The following is a 17615-nucleotide window of genomic DNA, read 5'->3' on the forward strand; positions in this document are numbered from 1 at the left end:
GATGTATTGGAATTTATAATGACTATTATTCATGCCTGACTACTCTGCAATGCCTTGAGGAAACTGCTATTTCTGTTATCCTTGGAACTTGTCAAAATTGCAGGCAAAAAAATCCAAATCCAGATCCCAAAATATACCCACTTTTTCCTTTGATCATGCCCTACTACTCTGCAATTACTGTATGTGTAAACTCTAAGTAGTTATGAAGTATTCCTGGTTACATAAAAAAACACAGTTCTTGTGCTCACTAAACAAAACAAAATAAAAGTCCTCCCGAAAACATCAGAGGCGAACAGATGTATTTAAATGATTGCGTGACAGTCCAAAGCATCTTTAACACTAACCAAAGACAAAGACTAAATATGACTCATCTAACGTGATATTGTCAGCTTGATTAACTTTGCAGCAAAACACGGTTCAGTCATTTGCGAGTCATGAGACGGAAGCAAAAAGGCTCAAACCAAGCGAGGTGTGAAGTAACACAGGAGTCATATTGACTTTAACAACCACACAGTGGCGACTCGCTTTGCATGCGTAGCGAAGAATATTCAACCATCTTAAATGCACTGCTTCACTCACTCGTAATCACTTTCAGATGAAGCAATGAGCCGTTTGCTCAACACATTGTGCCAAAGCACGAATAAATTCATCATAATCGAGCTAGAATGTTGTTGATCGGAGATTTTTTATGCTCCAACTGCTCCGTGAGTCACGTCCTCTAGTCACAGTTTGTACTTACCTCGTCTGCGCTTGCAGGACGCCAGCTGTCTCGCTAGCTTGTCCTTATGGATTAAGAGCCTGCCGGCGGCCATTCTGACCAACCAGTGATTTTTCCCACACACCCCTACAAAAGAGAGTCAAAACGGAGGGGAGCTTTTAATTGGGAGTGATGCGGGATGCTTAAAATGCTACCTTTTGGATCAATGAGCATGCAACAGCAGCTAATTGAAATGATCTAGGTATGATCCATTTACTTTTTCACATCAGCGAGTTCAAGCATCTCCGAAAGAAGCACCAGACCTAATGATCTGATCTTTTATCCCAAATCAATAAAAATCATCTTTCTCGGTGCGTTGAATCCATCGCAACTGGACGGTTCAGGTTGTCTCAGAAGACATTTTGCCTCTCATCCGAGCAGGCTTCATCAGTTCCTGCTCAAAGACAGGCTATCAGACTAGATAGAACAGCTCTAGTCTGAGAACTTGGTGCAAGATCCTGATTGATACCTCTTCTAAGACAACCCGAACAATCCGGTTCCAATTGATTCAATTCCCTGGGACTTCAACCGTGGTAAAGGGCTGTTAGTCCAAGCACCACGATTTCCCTGATAAAACCACAGATCGCTTTAGCCCTCGATTGGTTTGCACTTTTCGAACGTTGCGGTGATTGGAACAAGCCCCAGACCCTGTGAGTCGTAACGATGCTGGCGTTTCAGGTGGCTGATAATCAAAAAGACAAGAAAAAAGCGACGGCTTGCTTACTTCAAAGAGCCAACTCAAAGAGCTGTTTCGTTGCCCAACGACCCATTACGATGAGACAAACAACAAAACTTAGTGATCTCACCTTTGACCTCACCCACAATCATCTGCTTCTCAAACATAATTAAAAATCAACATATTATTGCTTTATAAGAGGGAAAAAATTAAAAACCTCAATTCAATAGCAACTAGAGTGCTGACAACAAACACGCACAGATATCACGTTCGACCTTCAGACGTTCCGTGTTGTTTATCCTTTAAAATAAATAGAGTTCTGTATGACGTAATAACAGTAAATAATATGTAACAGAATTTAAGAACATGGACTGGAATTTAAGGCCACAAGTGTCTTAAATAAGGACTAGGACGTAGGGCAGTAAACCCTGAAATCTTGAAAAGTGTCCCCATATTTGAGAACTGGCAAATATAGCAGTGAAAATATGAGTAACACTTTTATGGGATGCAATGGTGATGCTGCTGAGTCACTAACCATGCCAGCAATGCAACAATAAACCGAAATTAGTTGGGCTCTAAGTTTTATACTTTTGGAACCCAATCTGCTTCATGTTTGGTTTGAAGGTTGTGAATAAGCAGTCATTATGTTGCTGACTCATGCTAAAAAACACAAATATAAAAACCAGTGCAGAATATATTCAACGACAAATAGTCACACACACAACGGCAACATGATTTCTGTGCTCCATTACCAAAAAAATATACACGCAGTCAGGAAGGGCTGGGTTCAACAAAACAGTGAGGCAATTACAAAAAGACACACCGATAGAGACGGGAAAAGGAAGAAGGAGAGGGAAAAAAATCATGTCCAATCAAATGGATGTGCAGAGATTAATTACTGGCAGCTTCCACTTCCTTAGTGGCTGGACATTTCTTGGAGGGAATGATTCCACCACAACTAAGCACATTCACACACACAATGAGTTACAGCTCTAAATAAGACATTTGTTCAATTTATCTTATACGCTTGTCACTTTAAGTATCATGGAAATGAATAACAAAAGCAAAAATATGCCTTAAATCATCTACTAAACAAAAGAGATGTAGCACTGCATGTTTGATTGGAAATCCCATTGTTGTCGTTTGTTTTCGCACAAAAATGAGCCTCCACATAAACAATGCATTTGCATGCGGTTGAGACACTTGCCAGGGTCCTGTCAATGTACTTTTAATGGATCTTAAGGATGTGAAGTGATGCACTTGCCTGAAGTCAATCTAACATTATTAATAACAATTATCATCATAGTCTCTAAAACCAGCTGCAATGGAACACAAAGAGAGAAAAAAATGGGAAGACAAAGGGGGGAAAATATGATCAGCCAGATGATACAAAAAAAAAATGGCAATGGAAGCAAAGGAGCAATACGACACATTACAATGATGGAATGGAATGATGGAATTAAAAGGGGAAAAATGTTGTAGTGGCTTTCTGGATTGGCTTAGCAAAGCTAGGACCAAGCACACAAGTACGACTTTTGCTAAATTAAACTCATAAACATTATATTTACATGCGGATCCCCGCATAGTCATGACTCAGCATTCATATGAAAAATTATATTATTAGGGCTGTCAAATGATTGCAATTTTTAAAAATCAAATTTATCCCGGTTTTCAAATGAATTCATCACCATTTGCAACTATGTGTGAAATATGCCTGTTTTTACTGTATTTTATTGAATGACAGCTGGGATAGGCTCAAGCATACCCGTTACCCTAATGAGTATAAGTGGCATAGAAAATTGGTGGATCTAATTCAGATTAAAAAAAAAAAACACAGGCTGCACGGTGAACAAGTGGTTAGCACGCAGGCCTCACAGCTAGGAGACCTGAGTTCAATTCCACCCTCTGTGTTGAGTTTGCATGTTCTCCCCGTGCATGTATGGGTTTTCTCCAGGTATTCCGATTTCCTCCCACATTCCAAAAACATGCTAGGTTAATTGGTAACTCCAAATTGTCCATAGGTATGAATGTGAGTGTGAATGGTTGTTTGTCTATATGTGCCCTGTGATTGGCTGGCCACCAGTCCAGGGTGCACCCCGCCTCTCGCCCGAATAGAGCTGGGATAGGCTCCAGCACCCGCTGCGACCCTCGTGAGGATAAGCGGTAAAAAAATGAATGAATGAATAACAAAAACATGAGAAAAGGCCACATTTAGAGCTGAAGGATCAAATATCTTTCATCCTGTTCACAGCCATTAGAAACTTTGTTTACGGTGGAAGGATTTTACAAAACTAATCTGCATGAACTAAAAGTATCATAACATGTTGAAGTACTATCTGCATGTCGAAACTATAATTGTACTTCAAGATTCTCTGTAATTTGTGGCAAAAGTTGGCAAGGAACTTTAAAAAAAAACAATCTTGGTGGATGAGGGTTGAGCACATGTGTGTTAGCCCTAATTACACAGTGCAAAGCGGCGAAGGTTTAGGTCTGGATCATCTGTTACATAAATTCCCTTTTGATGGAAAGCTGGGCTCCATGTTGGTCAAAGCCAGGTTAAAACGCGCTCTTAGACGGAGAGGCTACCACTCCCTTATTTTGGGGTACGTTCAGACACAAAAGGTGCATGTGCGCATTTAAAAAAAAAATCCATTTGACTGTATACAACAGAAACGGGTTCATACTGAAGTGTAGTGTTTCTTCAAAGTGACCACATAGTTGTAGAGAGTAGCAGCCTGTGAGAGATGGCTTTTGGTTTTCTTTTCATTTTGTCCAATAACTAATTCACTACTGCATTTTCTCATTCGTAAACATCAGATTGACAAATGCCGTGTCTGCTCTGCGGCTGTGTGTGTTGTGTTGTGTTGAAGACATCTACCAAGGTGATGGTAATTACAGCCTACCTAAAAGTCACATCTATACATTGTTTATTCAAGCATATAATGTCCCCTGATATTAAAGGAGTCACGGCGTGGATTAGACTGAGTACCTATTGTAGGAAATACAGTGTGGTCACCTGGTAACCTTCATGACTTCATCGAAGAGCTTCCAGAAAGTCCACAAAGTGGCAAATTACGTGCCATATGTGGAGCACATGTCAGCGGGAAAACATCCACAGCATAATGAGTCAAAGATGAATGGTCATAATAGCTAAGATGATCTGGACTTTTTAAAAAAAGAGTGTGATAATGCAGTGATAGGCGGTGACAAGAGCCATACAAAGATGAGAGGGAGCAAAGAGCAACATTCCCTGAAATAAAACAACAGATGGCAGCTCTCACTTCCAAGAACAGCAAAGTTGTATTTATAGACGAAGTCTTCTTTGAAGCAGGCTGCACACAGCCTAAACTTTAGTATGCATCTTACAGAGTAGTTAGTACAAACAAGGCACTTTTCTTTGATTTAACAACAATTTGACTGTACGGTCTATTGTGCATCACAACACATCAACAACAGTATAGGTGGAATTGTTTTTTCCATCCATTTTCTATACCGCTTATCCTTATTTGGATTTCCAGGGTATGCTGGAGCCTATCCCAGCTAAGTTCAGCCGAGAGGCAGGGTACACCCTGGACTGGTCGCCAACCAGTCATAATCATGATCATAAATAGAACAATCAGAATAGTGATAAATAATAAATCGAGATAAACATAACATCTTACATATGTAACTCACTCCATAATTCATATTCCAGGATGTTCCATGTTCCATAGTAATTCATAAAAAGTTCATTCATTCATTTTCTACCGCTTTTTCCTCCTGAGGGTCGCGGGGGTGCTGGAGCCTATCCCAGCTGTCTTTGGGCGAGAGGCGGGGTACACCCTGGACTGGTGGCCAGCCAATCACAGGGCACATATAGACAAACAACCATTCACACTCACATTCATACCTATGGACAATTTGGAGTCGCCAATTAACCTAGCATGTTTTTGGAATGTGGGAGGAAACCGGAGTACCCAGAGAACACCCACGCATGCACGGGGAGATGCAAACTCCACACAGAGATGGCCGAGGGTGGACTCGAACCCTGGTCCTCCTAGCTGTGAGGTCTGCGCTAAAAAGTTCATATCATTTTTTTTTTTTAATCATGGAGACACAGAGATCGAAGAACTTCAGTTAGCACCCTCATTTAAACCATGGCAACTGTTATTACACCCCCCTCTGAGAAGAATTGGTATCGGGAAATTGCTCAAAGTGAAATGATGCAAAACTCTAGCTATAACCAAATGACTTTTCCTGTCACTCACACAAAAAAGTGACCTAAAATTTGGGCAAACACCAGCGTGATGACTCTTCAGTCCTGCCGCTAATTTTAAGATAATGGTCATCAAACAAACAGCTAAGAAATATGATATCCTATTTTATTGCCATCTTAAAAAAAGGTCCAAAACAAAAACAAAGCAACCACATGGAACCAGATGCGCAGACCTCTGAAGATTCACACAATGTTTAGCAGACACTAATTACGGAGAGTGAATGACACAGTGGTCAGAAAAAATCAGTTTCACTTCATTTCCACTTACCAGCAGAGACTAAAAAAAGGAACATGAGGGCGAGTGAGAAGGAAACCTACACTTCTTTTTAAACTTTGTGCATGCTTCTGGTCTTGCTCAATAATCTTTTGGTAATACTGACAAAACTGTGGCATTTTGCTAAGCCTAATTTGGGATTGAAATGCCAAAGCACATGAGGAAATATGAGTCTATTGAGGGTTTTCCTTGCAGAACTAACACTTTTTTGTGTGGGTATGGTGCTAAATGTGCCTGCTTAGAAGCGTCAGGGCAGGGTTACACCGTCCACGTCACATCGGCACACTGACACTCTGTAACCGTACTGTTCTTGCACACACTCTCTATTGGACTGTACTCACGCATGCAAGGCGATGGCAAACAAACACGCTCTTCCGCACGCTGTGGATTCATGCAAATGTAGTCTTGTTGGTGGAGTGGTTGAGGTTCTAAAGGTGAGGGAGACTCTCTCACCCCTGGACTGGGGGAAAAAAAAAAGATGGCGCCATGCGCGAGCCAACCTCACAATCCAGGAGTTATTTAACAGGTAGGCAGATAAAAATAAAAGGTTCTTTTAATAAGGCTTTTAAATTGAATTAATGATTCAATATAAGGAGACATGTAATAATCCCATCAAAATTGAGAAAATAGAACTGGGACTGGCAAGGGTGGTTACATACGCCCCTCAGACTTCTCTTGGATAATTCGTTTCGCCATGTTGTCTCTCATGGATGTGTTCAATGCAGCATGGTTTTTGCAGTTCGCCAAGCACAATACTGAAATGGAAAACTGACTGCATTCATTTAAAATTCAGTTTTAAGTACTAAAAAAAACCCCTCCAAAATCTTACTGGATTTTATGCGGGAAGTCCACACAGACACAGACCGAGGCAATGCTGGTGGCTGTGGACGCCCGAACTGCATTGGTAGTGATTCAATTTAGGCTAAATCCAGGAGTTTAATGTTGGTAGTTACAGCAGACCTGTCACTGCCTCTGTAATCAATGTGTCATGCGTGTGCTATTAAGGCTTTGAGCGCCGTCATTTAAACATACAGTCAACTAAAATATCATCGCAACTCAGGGGCCTCAGGATTGCATTCAAAATTCCACCAATACGCCTGCTCATACCATCACCCCACCACCACGATGGTTCACCTTGAGGTGGATGAATTATAAATTATCACTAGCACAGATTTAAACATATTTGTTAACAATATTTGAGAGCACTTGTCAAGGCTTTTTCATATGAGGTGAGCATACTAAAGAAATGAGGCTTAGAATGAAGAAGTACACTTCCAGGGCTTGTGGCTTCAGTCAAGAAAGCTGGGAAATATTTGCGGTGATAATCACCCACAAGGGCCCAGTTTGTAGTGATCCAACAAACCCTTTATTTACCAACCCACTGGGATCGGAGACCAGAAACAAATATATGGTGTACAGTCAATGGAGGGTGAGGACTCAACAACTCACTTAAAGGTATTACGTGGGATTTCAAGGCATTTTTGGCCACATGTAACTTACATCAACATTAAATTATGCAGGTAACGATAGCCTGGTGGTCTTTGGAGCTACCACTCAGCAGCTCCTTCCAGCTCTTCAAAAAGCTTGTAAAAATCTTGCTAAAGACTTCCAATTTTGTCATCTGCTGCTTCCCAGAACTGTTGTTTTGGTTCTTAGGGGGAGGGGCAGAATGAAACCAAGACAATTTTGAAGGAACATTACAACCGTATCAAACATTTTTTCCTATCCTTTCTACATTTCAGTAGAAAGTACAACAGAAGGAGTGAAATGCAACATAGCCACATTGCTCTGGATGTTTACCTCATAACACTGCATTAGTGTGCATATGCACTGCATATTATGTCGTTATGTTTATTTACTAGTTATTGCAGTAGCCCCTCGCTTATGGTGGCTAATGGGTTCCAGACCTGACTGTAATAAGTGAATTTCCGTGAAGTGGAATTCCTTTCTAAATGCAATATTTTCATAGTTAGAGTTGAGGTATTCTGTTGACCTTCTTGTTAGCATTATTAGAGCACTCTAAACTTGAAATAACACCCCTAGAGTTACCTTTACACTCATATTACTTAAAATAGGAGAGTAAAATAAGAGTAAATAAGCAATTTGATGTAGATAAGTGTTATTATAAATGTCTTCTGAAAGAGAGGCGGACAGGAAGTGATGCCTGGGTTGAGTTTCAGCTTTGGCTGCAAAAGTAGCCCGTGTTTTTATTAGGGATTATTGTGCCTGTTGTGAGATCATTTAAACCTGCAATAAAAGCCTGTTGTTCCGAAGATCAAGTCTGATCCTTGTGTGTCCCAGTGAACATTACAGTAACAGTATACCTAATAACCACTTTAGAATTCTACATTTCTCATTGTCTTAGAATGTGTCTTTTAGTCATTTTTATGTTTGTAAAAATACACAATATGTGCGTCTTTTGATTTATGATTTATTAACAAATATATTTTTGAAAAATCATGATCAACCACTGTGGCGATTGATAACTGTATATCCAAAATCCCTTGAGAAGATATAACAAAAGGCTTGCATGGTTTCTTTTGGGAAAATCCTGAGGTTGTGAATGCAATGGAACTACAGGACATGTCGCGATGAAAGCGACAATCTGGCAACAACAACATTTCACTACAAGTTTGCTGTCCAGGAAACTATTGGTATTTTTTGCAGCACCAGCACAGGAAACAGGAGGTAACAGAGAGGAAATGGATTATTACGAGGAATACAGCAGATGGGCGGGAAGTTTTGCGTCAAAGTTTTAGAAAGAGTGACAGATGGCTTTGCAGGACAGCCAACAAGGCAGACTAGTACAACGAGAACTTGCCAAGTTGTTCTGGGACCAACTAGTGGAAACACTACAGAACTGATGGTATTCCAAGACATGAAGCAACACTGAAGACAGAACCAAACAAGTCAAGTCCTAAAATGACCCTTGACCATGAGTGACTGACTTTGTATATTTAGTTGAAGGCTTTGTTAACGTTGGAATTTCAACTCAAGACGTCTCTTCAAAACATCTGGAAAACTGCGGTTTTCTCCAGTAGACCAGAACGGTTTGCGTGGGGCGTGCAAGCTTCAAACTGAAGCTGGAACTTCATTTCTGAAGAGTTCCTAAGTGTGACAAGTGATGGCCGGATGAGGATTGTAGCACCAACGCTCTCCTACGAGAAAGGTAACGATGTGTCAGAATCATTTTTTAAACTCGGCTCCTCATAAGAGACGGCTGTGCAAATGTTTAAAAAAAGAAAAAGAAAGAAAGAAAACAAACAGTGAAAAACGCAGTGAGAAAAGACGGAACACAAAGGTTGGTTTCAGGGCATTTTTGAGATGGAGGTGCAAGGTTTGCTTTCCTCGGGGAACGTCCACATTCCTTTGGAAGACTGAAAGAAAAATCCTTGGACGGACATGGGTGGACAACATCGGTCACTTGGAAAAACAAGAAATTTAATGCTGTTTTTGTTAATAAAGTTTTGAAATGTCCTTCAACAACAAATGCACCACAAAGCTTTATTTAGTTTGTCTACCAAAAAAAATACATGCATGGTTGTAGGCAACCGCAATACAGAGCCCCAATTGTGTGTGATATTTTGTATGGAGCATAATGGTTGGGCTTTTACTTCTTTTGTCTACCACTAGTCATGCCAGGTTATAGACAACCATAACGTATCCACTAGAATTCTTCTCGATAAAATGTATTTTTGTGAATATTTTCAAGAGTCTGGAGCGACAGTATTCACTATGAGAAAAATTCATTCATTCATTTTCTACTGCTTATCCTCACGAGGATCGCCGGGGTGCTGGAGCCTATCCCAGCTGTCTTCGGGCGAGAGGCAGGGTACACCCTGGACTGGTCGCCAGCCAATCACAGGGCACATATGAATGACAAAAACCAAAGTTAATTAAAATAAGTTACATCAAGTAAAGTTGTTGTACAAACCAATACAATCCATCCATCCTTTGACAAAGTGAATGAATTAGAACTCATCACTTATCCCTTATTATTATATTAATGATTTCAATGTTTGATTCCACCCTCAGCCATCTCTGTGTGGCGTTTGCATGTTCTCCTGATGCATGTGTGGGTTTTCTCCGGGTACTCCGGTTTCCTCCCACATTCCAAAAACATGCTAGGTTAATTGGCGACTCCAAATTGTCCATAGGTATGAATGTGAGTGTGAATGGTTGTTGGTCTATATGTGCCCTGTGATTGGCTGGCCACCAGTCCAGGGTGAACCCCACCTCTCGCCTGAAGACAGCTGGGATAGGCTCCAGCACCTCTGTGACCCTTGTGAGGATAAGCGGTAGAAAATGAATGAATATTAGTACTGGTTTAATTCTAACTAAATTCCACAGCTGTTTAGGATTTATTTTAGAACAGGTGTACAGAGTTCATCTTACCTGTTTGGGGAGGAGTGTCTGTGTTTTATAGGTTTGGTGATGCCATTAGTGACATCATCAGACCATACCATGTACTGGGGATGAGGGAGGGGATTGCAGGTTTTATGGGGATTTAATCTTGGGTTCGGAAATGTTAGGGAAATATGTGTATGTGTTAATGTTTTATGAAGAATTGTAGCAGCATTGGGGTCACATAAGATGGCATTGTTGAAATCCGGTTTTGTGAAGAGTTATATTATTAGATGTGTTTGGTAGACCAACCTATGGCTATAGTGGGACGTTCTGGGCAGATTGAGAGCCCTATAAAGGAGTAGCTGGGGCTTCTTTGAGGAGGGCAGAGTGACGTGTGGCTGTGTTGATACAACCCCATACAGTACTGTGTTTCATTGATGTGAGTGAATACGTTTTTTCTTCTTGTTCTTCTTGTTTTTTTGGGATAATTCAAGTATTTTTTTTTCAATTCCATTTTTTTTTGGTTTTAGTGTTTTTCATAAATTCATCTTCCTTATTAAATAAATGCGTCAAACTTGAGCAAACTGTAAGTCTGTCTCCTGAAAGCCAATCACAGCCAATACATTCCTATTATAATAATTACGGACAACATGTCACAGTTTTGCTGGAAGAAAGAGGCGCCATGTTTGGTTTGAAAGCTGTGTTAGACATAGACTTTCTTTATTGTCATTGCACAATAACACAGCAGTGAAATTGCCAACGAAATGTCGTTGCCTGGCTCCAGTGTAATAATAAATAATAAAGTGAAGAATAAATAGATTACATCAAATATGAACAACAATGTACAGCGTAAACAGTTACCCTGTGACCTGTGCTCTGAGCATTAAAAAAAAAAAAGTGTTACCGAAGGTTTGATACAATATAATGTGTTTCACTTTTCAACAGAGGGCATCTCTTTTCATGTTCCCTATTTGTTTATTTTAGCCTCAAGATATGTGGAGCAACTCTGTTAAAAAAACAAAACAAAACACCCCCCCAAAACAAAGACAGAAGCATTCTTTCTAGTCTGTGTCAAGAGTGTCAAATACCTGCAGGCTGAGAGGAAAAGCGTAGTAAAGCTCGTGTGTGTTTTTCTGAATGGACAACAAAACAGCTTTCATGTAATCTGGGTAGATCAAAGGAAATAGCGCTTTGCAGTCGTCCCTCGCTCCGGATTTCGCAGCTTCATTCTATCACGTTTTTTCAAAAAAAATTAACGAATAAATTAGCAGCTGTTTGGTGGTTAACTACCCCTGTTATTAGTAAAAATAAATAAAAAGCATTTTAAATCAAATGTTATGTATTCCTGGCCTAAATTAAGCATTTTCAAGCATAAAATGGTTTTATGAACAAAAAATACATATATAAACAAGTGATGTAATATCTGTGACTTATTGCGTGCGCTTTTTTATGGAGCTATCTGACTGCTACCATGGTTAGCAGTGTGGAAAGTGTCGAGTGACTGAAGCGAGTTGTGGCCGACAACAGCTCCTGTGTGAATGCTCACTGCATTTGTGTTGTCTTAAAGTGATTGAAGTGCATTGTCACTCTCTCCTTCACAACAAACAGTAGCATTAAAGTAGTATTCAATACTGGTCAGGAGGTGTGAGTTACATCACATTACTGAGACAATAGCCACCACAGGAAGTACGCTGTTATGTGTTATGTTTTTTTGAAGTCTAAGATGTCTTCTATATTGAGTAATGTGAGTGTAAAAGTGAGTATAGGGGTGTTGTTTTATGTTTGGGGGGCTCTAATCATGCAAAAAACATTTTCTGTTCATTGCAGACATAATTTAATGATATTATTCAAAACAAACATGTGACAACTGATTTTTTTTGTAATACATGCACTAAATCAGCCAAAACAACTAATGGTAATTATATATTATTTTTTTTAATAATTTCTTTGCAGACGCACGGTGGGCCACAAAGTCAGGAGATTGGGAAGATCTGGGTTCAAATCTTCGGGTACTCCGGTTTGCTAGGTTAATTGGCGACTCCAAATTGTCCATAGGTATGAATGTGAGTGTGAATGGTTGTTTGTGTCCCCACCTCTCGTTCAAAGACAGTTGAGATAGGCTCTAGAATACGCCCGCGAGCCTCATGCCGATAATCAGCATAGAAATGCATGGATGGACAGTTTATTTATAAACTCTTTAACATTAATAATGATTTGGAGTGCATGATAAAGTGGAAAGGAAACCGTAGTTCTTTCTGACCCCATTATTAGCGCTGATGTGATCATTATAAATTAAAGGTGAGTGTAGCATACGTACATGCCTTAAAATGTAGGGTAACCAACATTTTAATGTCCTCGCTGGATGCTGAATAAGCGTAATAGTTCAAATGAAGCTACAGCATGCATATTTGCTTTTGTATCAACGATTGAAGATTTGGTAGCTAATTGAAAAGAGGATTACTTTACAACAGTGATTTTCAACAACTGTGCAACACACTTCTGTGCCGCGAGAAATCATCAGGTGTGCCGTGAGGAATTATTCAATATCACTTTTTTTAAATAACATGTATTAATAATTTTCTGCAAATATTATGTCATTGTCGCGTGTCATTGGTGTAAAGACTGGCAGAGCAATGTAATATTCGTCCGTGTGGCAACACTAGCTGATTGCCTCGTTCCTCTAATAGACTTAGTGATGCACGTAGAGGTAGTGGTGATATGTTGTAACATTGTTGGTTAATTTAGTATGTGGATCAAAAGGATCTGCTGTGGCGAGTCCGTAATCAGGAATAAACTGAAAGAAGCAAATAATGTTGGTTATTGGTGTGCTGCAAAATTTTTCCAACGTAAAAAACGTGCCGTGGCTCAAAAAAGGTTGAAAAACACTGCTTTATGACACTTTTCTGAGTAAAAGGTTGGAAATGTTGGGACTTTGTAGGTTTTCTGGGTGGCTGCATTGCACCATTACATTATTGTTTTACATTTTTAATTTGCAATGTACATCATTTTCTTGGCAAAAACAGCTTTCCAGAGTTCTTCCACAGTTTTCATATTTCCCCAGTTCAGTTTCCCCAGCTGAACCCTCAGAGGATCTAAGCTATATAAAACTTGAAAGCCAGCTCATAGTGGTTTTAACAACATGGGCTGGGCATCAAGGCTCAATCTGTATATTTAAGGCCGCTATTTCAAACCACTACTTATTTCTTTCACCAGGCAATGATGGACGCAGCAGAGATGGTGGTCACTTCACCCGAAATATCCACGGAAAGACACCACGGTACCCCCTGACCACCATGTAACATGTTCAGACCAGAACAACCTACCGCTTTGCAAATTCTCCAAATTGAGGCATAATTGATGCCTTTAGCCGTTTGATGCGACGTGTACGTGTGGCAGAAAGAACGGAAACCGGCGTGGAACAGCGACACGCTGATGCTCTGCGGCAATAAACAGAGGAATGTAGAGCAAGCAAACATGGTTAGCAACACCAAGACGTGAGGAACTGTTTCACACAGCAATTATCGTGTTTCTCATTCAGATATACATGGAATTGGATCGAGATTAAAGCTAGGAGTAGGCGCTGAAATGGGACACCATTTACATGTTCTAAGCAAAACTCGCAATTTTCTCACAAGAACACTATTTATGCAAGCTCTGATCTTCTAATTATGGAGTCATGGTACCACCCAGTGGCACAACGGGCCACCCACCAGTTCCCGTAGCACCCGCCAACAACACCCTTAAACGTCTTTCTAAAAACATGCAGACCATGGGAAGAACTGTACATCCACTTTGACTTTACGCATGTCCTCAGACACCTACAAGTTTAATAGCAAGTCTTTTTGGTGAACGGGTGATGATGTCATTATGATTCTAATGAAAGATTGATTTTTTTCCTTTTGTTAGTCAACAGGCTAGAATGATGCAACACTGACGGGACCGTACCATCTGAATTCTGGGGCGCATTCCATCATAACTAATTTGAAACCACAAAATTAACACCTTGCGTACATTATTTTTTTGGGTCCTTATAATTGGGCAGTAGAACATGGGCGGTTTCTGCTTTTTAGCTTTTTTTTGACTGACATCCATATTTTTTGAACAGTTGTTTACTTCTATGAAACAACCAAAACAATACAAGAAAAAATTATGATGACAAAATCAGTACATTTATTCACAGATTTAAACCATAACACTAAACATAACATAAAATAATCATCTATTTACAGACATTTACACATGCAAACGTTTGCAGTTAGGAGAACGGGAAGAACTGGGTTCGATTCTCCGCTTGGGCATATCTGTGTGAAGTTTGCATGTTTCTCCGGGTACTCCGGTTTCCTCCCACATTCCAAAAACATGCTTGTGAGGAGACTCCAAATTGTCCATAAGTGTGAATGGTTGTTTGTCTATATGTGCCCTGTAATTGGCTGGCGACCAGTCCAGGGTGTACCCCACCTCTCGCCCAAAGTCAGCTGGGATAGGCCCCTTGTGGGGATAAGCGGCCTAGAAAATGGATGGATGGTAAACTATCGACCTGCCTAAGCTATTTACCAACGCCAGCCCTATCCTTTGTGATCAAACAGCCAAGCCAGTGTACAAGTGTAAGCTTCCTGTATTTTTTGTCTCTGCAGGATTTGTCACCATTTTCCTCTATCAGCATATATTTCAGCAACTTTTTCATATCTAAGCTGTTGCTGCCAATCGGAGGAAAACAGTACTGTTGCCCGCTGCTGGGACAAAAATACATTCCCTTCAAGTCTAAAATTCACACACAAGATGCATAAGACTTTGATCTGTTGCTCCCGTGCAATAAAGCACAATTTTGGCAGTCAAAGATGTCCTTAATACATTTTGTGGCCCTTAGAAACCTCCCCCACAAAGCCACTGTCTTAATTTTCCATTAAAATAAAACTGTCCTGTTGGTGACCCATAAAATCAATGCCCACGCTAGAAAGCAGGTAAACAAACAGAGGTACGAGGCAGTATGCACAACACAGCAGACAAGGAGGAACGCTTGTTTCGCTCACCCCCGCGGGGATTTACGAGCCGTCGGATTGTTTTGGCATTTAGACTGAATGTAGCGCCAATTAGCAGACATAATACTAACATACTGTACATGTCAGGAATACGTCCTAGGCACGGTTTGCTAATGGTGGAGGCCTGGAGGCCTGGAGGGAGCCTCAGACCCCAAAATGTAAAAAACAGAAGGTCACATGACTGAGTTGACTTACATTCTTTATGACACCTTTGGTAATTTGCCTTCAAGCGTGCAAACTACACGTGTCACTTCTACTCAGTTTGACCGTTTAAGTCCTTGTTTTTAATATCCCTTCAACAGGAAGTGGGCGTAGCGCTGCCTAAAAGGCCAGCTAGTAGGCTCCAAAAATCACATGCATGCACCATAAAAGCTCTAACATGCGTATGTGGCATGTCGTCACAAAGTATGTGTGTATGCATGTGGGCACGTGTACTCTATGAGTCATGCTTTAGGGGGGGGAAAAAGGGTCGATTGATAAAAACGAAAGTTAAAACGGACTGTAGTCAAAGTTCACAGTAGAATTGCCGTTTAGGAAATGTATCTTCTCACAGTCATTCTTTACTGTCTATTGAACATTTGCAGCATTTCTTGATATGCTGTGTTTTCAACTGTTAAAGCGCAGCATTTCTTTTGTAATGTATTAAACTACACTCTCTCTGAATTCACACCATTTTCATATAGGTGCTGAACCCAATACACCGAGTGTACTCTCTTCCTGGCTTTTTGGGAGGAAAAGACAAGGAAACCAAACACGTACGTGTTACCGGCACAAGACCGAGGGGAATCTCGACCAGTAGCAAAGTTTACACAATCTAGGTCGCACTGTGTAGCCAAGAAATATGACTGTATGAGAGATCCAAAGTTAGCGTCTTCTTATGATTGAGTTTGTTTATTAATGAACGGTGCGTGGCTAACGCTAACCGCTCCAATCCATTCACCCTACTTAATTACTCAGCACAATGACGCACCCTCTGCTGGCGTAAACATGTCATTACATGGTCAAGATGAAATAAAGTACATAGAAATTAATGAAAGTTAAATTATTAACAAAAAAAACGGATTAATTGGATTTACATTATTTGCTATGAAAAAAAAAGATGTTTCAGTTTACATGGGACCATTTTGATGGCAAAAACCAAATACCGGACAAATACAGGAGCTTCCACAATATTTGTGTTGACTTAAGTACTTAGGTCCTGAAAAAGAAAAATCTGAAAAAGATGCATCATCTTATATTTAGTGTCAAGCGATGTATGCATGCAAACCAACAGGTGGTGCCAATGGCTTTTACCCAGAGCTTTTCATCCAGTCACTCACGCACACCAGTGACCAGGAGATGTCGCCACAACACCGAGAGACAAAGAAAAAATGCCTCAAAGATTGATCTGAAGATAATTGTGATCAATGAAGCAGAGTTATCAACCTGCTGTTGAGCAGCTCAGAAGTATGATTACAATTATTTCTATTTGTACAGTATATGTCTCCAAGCTACTTGTCAACCCAGACATTTATGTGTGGCTTCCAGGCTACATGGCCCTTTTGAGAGCCATGTTCACTACGAGCCTGGCAGCCGCGTGCCGTTTGCTTAACATTTTTATGATTCTTGGTAAGGCGACTGGAAAGTATAACGCATAAAAGCATCCCTGAAAATGTATTATGTCCAAAATATTGTGTTTGCTGACCAGTAATGATCCCCAAGGACCTCATTGAGAGGTTTGGCAGAAATGAATTGTTGAGTTGATGCTCTTTTATTGCTCTCATCGGGAAGTTCAACAAAGATAAACTAATTTGACATGTGTAGGAACATAAATGACTAATCCTTGTGGATTCTAACTTACACAAAATTACTACGACTATTACAGTATGACTACTGTTATGCAACTTTTTCCTACTATGTAAACAACAAGAGCACTCAGAGAGACTCAACATTCGTCATCTGCTAAATCAATCAGTGATTTTATTCCCTTGGATCCAGAAGGAATTTTGTATGTGGATGAAACTTAACCTTCTTTTAGCTGCTATGATCATACACAATTGCAAGCTGTCCTGATGAAATATGATGCAATTGAACATTAAAAGGTACCGTGTTATGTAGAACTGACGTCCTAGAAGTAATATACGTATGCAGCCAGGCTCTGCTATTGCCCGCATTTTAGTGGTGAAAAATAAGTGTTAGCAGCAGCATCAATGCTTGGCAAATTAGTGATTATTCTCTGACAGCTATAATTAGTTGATTAATCGGTCAAACCATAATGACAAGTGGTG

The 17615-nt window shown here is 40.2% G+C and overlaps 1 protein-coding gene across 2 annotated transcripts in view; it reads right to left on the minus strand.

Moving 5' to 3' along the window:
* The window catches only part of usta (uronyl 2-sulfotransferase a), a 40493-nt gene that overhangs the window by 20953 nt on the left and 1925 nt on the right, over positions 1-17615 (minus strand). Inside the window, exon 2 of one of the 2 annotated variants that reach the window (XM_058057380.2) lies at positions 740-844. The exons of the other annotated variant lie outside the window; for it this stretch is intronic. Coding sequence (XP_057913363.2) covers positions 740-844 — 105 coding nt within the window. The remainder of the gene's footprint in view (positions 1-739; positions 845-17615) is intronic. 2 annotated transcript variants of the gene reach the window in all.

This window comes from Doryrhamphus excisus, linkage group LG19, assembly GCF_037039965.1.
Source record: "Doryrhamphus excisus strain RoL-2023G ecotype Guam linkage group LG19, RoL_Dexc_Guam_v1.1, whole genome shotgun sequence".
In the NCBI taxonomy this organism is placed as follows: Eukaryota; Metazoa; Chordata; class Actinopteri; order Syngnathiformes; family Syngnathidae; genus Doryrhamphus; species Doryrhamphus excisus.